General features: G+C 52.9%; 2 protein-coding genes and 1 non-coding gene across 3 annotated transcripts; 2 read left to right on the top strand and 1 right to left on the bottom strand.

The window, feature by feature from the left end:
* The first annotated feature begins 1,939 nt into the window (after positions 1 to 1,939).
* On the top strand, positions 1,940 to 5,271 carry LOC125511278 (uncharacterized). The gene is made up of 2 exons (XM_048676605.2): positions 1,940 to 3,525; positions 3,609 to 5,271. Exons 1-2 carry the CDS (start codon positions 2,333 to 2,335, stop codon positions 5,089 to 5,091), a joined length of 2,676 nt encoding a protein of 891 aa, XP_048532562.1. The 5' UTR covers positions 1,940 to 2,332; the 3' UTR covers positions 5,092 to 5,271.
* A 188-nt stretch (positions 5,272 to 5,459) lies between these two features.
* On the top strand, positions 5,460 to 6,895 carry LOC125511279 (uncharacterized). The gene is made up of 2 exons (XM_048676607.2): positions 5,460 to 6,359; positions 6,531 to 6,895. Exons 1-2 carry the CDS (start codon positions 5,676 to 5,678, stop codon positions 6,564 to 6,566), a joined length of 720 nt encoding a protein of 239 aa, XP_048532564.2. The 5' UTR covers positions 5,460 to 5,675; the 3' UTR covers positions 6,567 to 6,895.
* Positions 6,896 to 7,147: 252 nt separating this feature from the next.
* On the bottom strand, positions 7,148 to 7,221 carry TRNAN-GUU (transfer RNA asparagine (anticodon GUU)). Its single transcript has one exon. It is a non-coding gene; the product is annotated as a tRNA-Asn (tRNA).
* Positions 7,222 to 7,834: the final 613 nt, after the last annotated feature.

Genomic DNA, 7,834 nt, shown 5'->3' with positions numbered 1-7,834 from the left:
TCTCGTTAGGTCATCACAAACAGAAAAAAGAAGCTTATAAACACCCATAATGTAAGTTGGGTACAACTTGGGCCACTGACTTAATTAAAACCTCTCTGCCAGGTTGTGCAAGCCACCCATCTCCTTATTGGATTAACCTCTTCGTGAGACTTGCTTGCAAATTTTGGAAGCACCCCTTAGTCATACACCCTTCTGGAGTATGGAGCCCAAGTATTTCTCTTCAAACGCTGGCATAGTGACATTTAACACAGCCCTAACATCCTCCTAGTTGGCGATCAGGCATTCTTGGCCAAACATAATTGAACATTTGTTAAAATTCAGACTTTGTCCCGTGGCACTTCCATATAAGTCGAACACCCCCTTTACCTTTACTGCTTGATCATGGGTAGCTTCAAAAAAATAACAATGTATCATCCGCAAATAGCAAATGTGAGATCCCAGGTGCTCTACGACAAATTTTGATGGGAATGATATTTCGAACATTAACCTCATGTTTCAAGATGGAAGATAGACCGGCAACAACAAATAAGAATAAGAACGGTGATAGTGGGTCACCTTGCCGTAGCCCTCGCGACGGGTGCAAACAAATCGAAGAGGGTTCCATTTAATTTAACTGAATACCTCATCGATGTGGCACACGCCATTATGCAGTCCATCCAACGATGAGAGAAACCCAACTTTTGCATCATTTGCTTCAAGTCTTCCCAATAAACTCTATCATATGCTTTTGACATATCTAACTTGTATGCACAAAAAACTCTTTGACGGACGCGGGGGGCTACGACCGTGGTCGCTGGGAGCGGGAGATAGATAGAATGAGGGCAGGATTGTGAAAATACGCTGGGCCACTTGTTTTTCATTTCCTGAAGCTGACATTAGAAAAGGAAGCGCGAAAGGGAATTAACAGTGATATGTACTCCTACCAGTAGTTGTAGTTTTCTGGAGCAGATATCGTGGTCGATTCAGGCCGTTTGATGGAATGGCATGGCATGCATGCCAATTGTCAAGAGACGCATCAAGCTCGGCAGAGAAAGAGAAAGGAAGCTCTCGACAGAGACGTTAGCATACCATAATGTCTCTTCTTTTTAATCAAACCCTGAGCCGAGTTGAGCCGAGCTGCAAGTGTGGCAGTCAGTGGCGCCCATGATTTGTGAGGATGATTACCGTTCTCTCTGGCTCTGGGGTTTGTAACGGAATCATTGCCGACAGAAAGGCACGCGGCTTCCAACGAAAAGCGCGCCGCCTCTGGTCCACGCCACCACTCCGGCTGCCTCCCTCCCTGCCGGTTAAACTATCCGGCCACCGCGCGCGCCGTGCATAATAAACAGCCACTGGAGACTGGACCAACCAAGGTTACCGATCGGTGTGGGCACATTACACACTCTTGATAATTGCTGGATCGGCGTACATGCCGGTACGTGCGCGGTACTGGCACCACGGGCGCACGCAACCACCACCTAATCATCGTCATACCGAGGCATGTGTACCAGCACGTACACGCGTGTCGTGGCGTACGCAATGCAATGTAATGTACCGTACGCACGCCTGCTGCTGCATGCTTAACGACGGACGGAGCAACGTCGCGGCCGCCGTGCTGCGCTCCGCTCCAACGAAACGAAGGAGAAAAAAGAGTGGGGAACAGCGGTCCGGACAGCGACGGAGCCCGCGTGCCGCCGATCGCCAGCGAGCCGGAGGAGGAGATTCCCCCACACCCACCCACCTCCTATCTGCTGCTATGCCCTGCCGCCCATGCGCGGCCAGCGATCCACCCGGTTCCCCACCCAAACCTGCGCTTTGCCTTTGCAGTCGCGACGCGCCTGGATGAGCAATCCTCGTCTGCCTTTCAAAAAAAAAAAAAAACAATCCTCGTCTGGGCCACACGCGCACCACGCCTCGCCGCCCTTTTCCCAACCCGATCTCCCCCATCATCATCTCACCTCCCCTCACCCCTAGGCTTGGAGGTTTGACCCCTCCCTCGCCCCGGAAAGAAAGCAGTTTTTCCGCCTAGATTTCAGCATTTTCCCAGGTAAACCCCCGCGTACCCCGTCCCGGCGCTGTGCTGCGCACCGGACCAACCCGACCGGACCGACGTCAAGCGTCAGGCCATCGCCCGGCCGGCGCGCAAGTACTGGGGAAGTGGCAGTTGGTTCGCCGTGGCACCCGCACATTAACGCGCGCCACCCACCGCCACCTACTCACCGGTTAACCCCCTCCCTTTCTTTCTTTGGACTATACTTAGACCTCATCACTCCCACTGTCCACCGGAGCCGATCCTCGCCCGGACCCCGGAGGAGGAGCTAATGCGCGCCGTGCCGCCGCCGTTGCTCTCGCGATGACCCCCGCCCGCCGATCCCTCGCGCCGCTGGCGCTGCTGGCTCTGGCAGTGCTGCTGCATTGGGCCGCGCCGCGGGCGCTGGTGGAGGCGGCGACGCCGGCGGAGCGGCGGATCCTGCTGGACTTCAAGTCCGCCATCACCGCGGACCCGGACGGCGCGCTCGCGTCCTGGAAGCCCTCGGGCGACCCGTGCGCGGACTTCGCGGGGGTCTCCTGCGACCCGGCCACGGGCGCCGTGCAGCGGCTGCGCCTCCACGGCGCCGGCCTGGCGGGCACCCTCGCGCCGTCGCTGGCGCGCCTCCCCGCGCTCGAGTCCGTCTCGCTCTTCGGGAACGCGCTCTCCGGCGGGATCCCGCCGGGCTACGCCTCCCTGGCGCCCACGCTCCACAAGCTCAACCTCAGCCGCAACGCGCTGTCGGGCGAGATCCCGCCCTTCCTCGGCGCCTTCCCCTGGCTCCGCCTGCTCGACCTCTCCTACAACGCCTTCTCCGGCGAGATCCCGCCGGGGCTCTTCGACCCCTGCCCCCGCCTCCGCTACGTCTCGCTCGCGCACAACGCGCTCCGGGGCGCCGTCCCGCCCGGCATCGCCAACTGCTCCCGCCTCGCCGGCTTCGACCTCTCCTACAACCGCCTCTCCGGCGAGCTCCCCGACCAGCTCTGCGCGCCGCCGGAGATGAACTACATCTCCGTCCGAAGCAACGAGCTCTCCGGCGGCATCGCCGGCAAGCTCGACGCCTGCCGCAGCATCGACCTGTTCGACGTCGGGAGCAACCGCTTCTCCGGCGCCGCGCCGTTCGGCCTCCTGGGCCTCGCCAACATCACCTACTTCAACGTCTCCTCCAACGCCTTCGACGGCGAAATCCCCAACATTGCCACCTGCGGCAGCAAGTTTTTATACTTCGACGCGTCGGGGAACCGGCTCGCCGGCCCGGTTCCGGAGAGCGTGGTGAATTGCCGCAACCTGAGGGTGCTGGATTTGGGGGCGAATGCTCTTGCCGGAGACATACCACCAGTGATCGGGACATTGCGGTCGCTTTCCGAGCTCAGGCTCGCCGGCAACACAGGCATTACCGGTTCAATTCCCGCCGAGCTTGGAGGAATTGAGATGCTTGTCACACTCGACCTTGCCGGCCTTATGCTCACCGGAGACATCCCGGTGTCCCTGAGCAAATGCCAGTTCCTGCTTGAGCTGTGAGTGTTCGTTCAGTACTCAATTTCATCCAATTCGTCCAATGCTTTGATGCATGATGACTAACTGAACTGAATCATTGCAGGAATTTGTCTGGCAACAAATTGCAGGGAGTGATCCCGGACACCCTCAACAACCTGACTTACCTCAGGATGCTCGATCTTCACAAGAACCAACTCGACGGGGGCATTCCGGTGTCGCTTGCTCAGCTCACCAACCTTGATCTGCTAGACCTCTCAGAGAATAGACTGACTGGGCCAATCCCCTCAGAACTTGGGAACCTCTCTAAGCTGACACATTTCAACGTGTCCTTCAACGGTCTCTCCGGCATCATACCTTCTGCTCCAGTCTTGCAGAATTTCGGCAGCACAGCCTTCATGGGAAACCCATTACTATGTGGATCACCATTGAACAATCTGTGTGGTGGACAGCGAGCAAGACGATTGTCAGTCGCTATCATAATCGTCATTGTCGCTGCAGCGCTCATACTTATTGGGGTCTGCATTGTCTGTGCTATGAACATTAGGGCCTATACAATGAGGAGTAAGGAGGAGCAGGAAGGGAAGGAGGACGAAGAGGTGCTGGTCTCCGAGAGCATATCCGTCGGATCTCCAGGCCAAACTGCCATCATTGGAAAGTTGGTGCTCTTCACCAAGAGCCTGCCTTCAAGGTATGAAGATTGGGAGGAAGGAACCAAGGCACTGGTTGACAAAGACTGCCTTGTTGGTGGAGGGTCAGTTGGCACGGTGTACAAGGCCACCTTTGAGAATGGGTTGTCCATTGCCGTGAAGAAACTGGAGGCACTCGGAAGTTTGACAAACCAGGATGAGTTTGAGCATGAGATGGGGCAGCTTGGTAACCTCAACCACCCCAATCTGGTCACATTCCAGGGTTACTACTGGTCGTCCTCGATGCAATTGATCCTGTCGGAGTTTGTGACCAAAGGGAGCTTGTATGACCACCTCCATGGGAACCGTCGTCGCGCGTTTTCCAGAAGTAGCAGCGGAGGTGAGCTCTCCTGGGATCGGAGGTTTAAGATTGCACTTGGAACGGCGCGTGCACTCGCATATCTTCACCATGACTGCCGACCACAAGTCTTGCATCTCAACATCAAGTCTTCAAACATAATGATAGATGAAGAATATGAAGCCAAGCTGTCTGACTATGGATTTAGAAAGCTGTTGCCTATTCTAGGTAGCTTTGAAGTGAGCAGATCTTATGCTGCCATCGGGTACATTGCCCCGGAGCTAGCATCCCCAAGCTTGAGATACAGTGATAAGAGCGATGTATTTAGCTTTGGGGTGGTGTTGCTTGAGATTGTGACAGGGCGGAAGCCAGTGGAGAGCCCTGGGGTTGCTATACATGTGATTTTGCGCGACTATGTCAGAGAGACACTGGAGGATGGTGCTAAATCGGACTGCTTCGATCGGAGCCTGAGGGGATTCATTGAAGCCGAGTTGGTCCAAGTGCTCAAACTAGGCCTGGTATGCACTTCCAACACACCATCAAGCCGACCAAGCATGGCGGAGGTGGTGCAGTTCTTGGAATCTGTTAGGACTAATTCTTGATGTTCTGCTATCTGGAACATAGTAGCAGAATAGGATGTTAAAACAGGAAAAGGGTTTTCTGATTTTTTTTAACAGATGAAGATCACATTTCTTCTTTAATTCTTTATTATTATTATTGTGGCCCCAGTCCTTTTGTAAATGTGTTTAGATTTGTCTGCTCATTATCTATACTTTTTTTTAGATCTGTTTGCTGAATAAATGGCTATTTTGGTCGAATCACTAATTCCTCAGGATCTCCTCTTACTAATTTTGTACCAAGTGGATATCCTCCTTTTATCTATGCATGCATGCAAAATGCCAATGCAAGAGCGACCGCTCTGATTGGGAAATGGGAACCTTTTATCTTCATGGTCAGACCTACTCCTTTTATTTGTGGGATCCAAAGAGGAGTTGTTATTGTCCAATGGTGTATCAACTTTTATCAAGCTTGTAGCTGCAGGTTCAGCAAAGGGAACAGTTGAACTAACATTTTTGAAGCAGGGGCAGCTCATCTAACCCACAATATCCTTCCCTACATATACCAGCACTAAATACAAGATTTGCAGCAGTCCAGATTTCATCCCCAACCCACCAATACATTCCAAATGGCCGAGGAGTTCGAGCTGCCTGAATTCAACCCGAGGGAGCGCGCCAAGCAGCAGATTTCGGTGCCATTTCTGTGGGAGGTGAAGCCCGGCGCGCCGAAGAGGGACTGGGCGATCTCCACCCAGCCATCACCCACAGTCTTCTCATGTCCATCCCCGGCCAAGCTTGTTGTCAGCGTGCCATTCCAGTGGGAAGAGAAGCCTGGGAAGCCCCTACAAGACATGTCACGCTTCCATGCACCGTCCGATCGTCATGCCGGCTTTTCGGTATCTCCTTACTCACTGAACCCTTTTGTGGCCGAAGATGATGAGGAGTACACGCTGGGGTTCGACCTGGAAGCGTTCGGGTTTCCCGACGACAGCAAGGCGTCCACCGGCGCCGCGGATTATGCGGACGGGTCGAGCCGCCATGGCGCCTGGTACTCGTTCTCAGAGTCGGAGGACTACAGCAACTCGAGCGGGAACACCTCTGCCCGGGAGTCCCAGTTCCCCCGGGCGCCGTCGGAGCGGAGCTGGGAGGTGGCCAACGATGATGACCATGAGCTGACCACCAACCGGCAGAGCCCTCTGAGGAGCGCCTTCACGCTGGAGGAGCTCATGATGCTGAGCCGCAAGCTGGGCGGCGGGCAAGGGTTCCCGGCCGATGTCAGGAAGAAGAGCCTCTCCCCCTCGCTCTCCTCCGTGGTAATAATGCCGTACACACTTCACACTTTTACACTGAGCTTTGCTTGATTAGTAGTACATCTGCACCAGTTAATAGTTAATTGGACAGACTACACTGTGCCCCCAACTGCTCCTGTTAATGGGCAGTGATTTGTTTGTCTGTCCCTCATGTTGCTCTGCTGTTCTTTCCAGGAGCTCATCAAGAAGTTTTTAATTGTGTGTTCTTAGTGAGTGGGCGGCTCCGTGGCTGCTGCGGGCACATGGGCGAGCTGTACCGTGTGCGCATGTGCGTGTGGGTGTGAGGTCTGAGTGAGATCCCTGCATCTGATTGATCGGGGAAGAAGCTCTGCGAGGCTGGATTGCTTGCTTGCTGGGAAGTAGAAGCCTACTTACTAGCTGGCCTGCGTGCTGGTGCTGTACTGTTGTGTTGTGTCTCCGAAGGAAGGAATGTTGTACTCTTTTCCCGGTGTTTGTTTCAAGATAAACAAACGCTGGGTTTCTTTCTGTATCAGGTTGCTGTTGCTTCTTGTATATGTGGAGATTCTGCTTCTTGTTCATTTGTGCATCTGTTTGTTTGAGACGGAGCAACAAAGATTTTGTGGTGGATTATTTTGCAACTAGCTCGATCTGTTTTGTTAAGGAGAATGTAGGAAAAGGAAGATAACCAAGTTCTCGTTCATATTCAGGAATCTTTTCTGTGTGCAGCCCAATGCTAACTTGTAGTGGGAATTTTTAGTAGGATATATGAGGGAAATGATGATAAAAAAAGGTAATCCAGATACAAAGCTGTTGGAATTTGGAAGAAATATCGCTAGAAGGAGGGCTCGAACCTCCGACCTTGTGGTTAACAGCCACACGCTCTAGCCAACTGAGCTATTCCAGCTTTAGTAACTATAGCACCAGAGACGTATTAATAGTATATTTATCTATGTCTACCTTGCCAGGACACTATTTGACACGGGCGCATGTGCATGACCGCACCCGCTGACACAAAATTGCACTGGGCATTGCCACGGGCACGAAGCATTTTAAATTCTCCCTCAAATCTTCATAACTCCCTAAAAATCATTATTTTAATTTATCTAAATAGTCCTTTCCCTAAAAAATTTAACTCCTCAAAACATCGAGGGTAAGGCATCTCCAGGTCTTGATAATTCGATAACGCCAACTCATTAGCATTGTACAAACCATAACTACATTGCATACATACTATAATACGTACCAAATCGACGTCAAACTAGCCCTTGGATCGATCTACATACTAGTACATGCTAAATACTACGTAGCTCTATTTACCGTGGAGGCGGTTAAGGCCCTGTTCGGTAATCACCTGCTTCTGGAATCTGCGGAGCGGGAAAACTGCAACTCCGATGTTTTAAACTGCAGCTCCACCAACTCCTCTCCCAGAGTTATGGAACAGAGTGATACCGAACAACGCCTAAGATACTCATCAAACTTTAAACTGAAGCCGCTGTCCTAGTCGAAGGATGAGTTGA

The sequence above is a fragment of the Triticum urartu genome, chromosome 5A, assembly GCF_056163025.1.
Source record: "Triticum urartu cultivar PI428250 chromosome 5A, HENAU_Tu73, whole genome shotgun sequence".
Classification (NCBI taxonomy): Eukaryota; Viridiplantae; Streptophyta; class Magnoliopsida; order Poales; family Poaceae; genus Triticum; species Triticum urartu.
This window is presented reverse-complemented; position numbering and strand designations above follow the sequence as displayed.

Excerpts from the sequence above, each read along its gene's own strand:
- LOC125511278 (XM_048676605.2), top strand. The coding sequence starts at position 2,333 with ATGACCCCCGCCCGCCGATCCCTCGCGCCGCTGGCGCTGCTGGCTCTG. Across the intron at positions 3,526-3,608 it reads TGCCAGTTCCTGCTTGAGCT|GAATTTGTCTGGCAACAAAT; the intron begins GTGAGTGTTCGT and ends GAATCATTGCAG.
- LOC125511279 (XM_048676607.2), top strand. The coding sequence starts at position 5,676 with ATGGCCGAGGAGTTCGAGCTGCCTGAATTCAACCCGAGGGAGCGCGCC. Across the intron at positions 6,360-6,530 it reads CCCCCTCGCTCTCCTCCGTG|GAGCTCATCAAGAAGTTTTT; the intron begins GTAATAATGCCG and ends TGTTCTTTCCAG.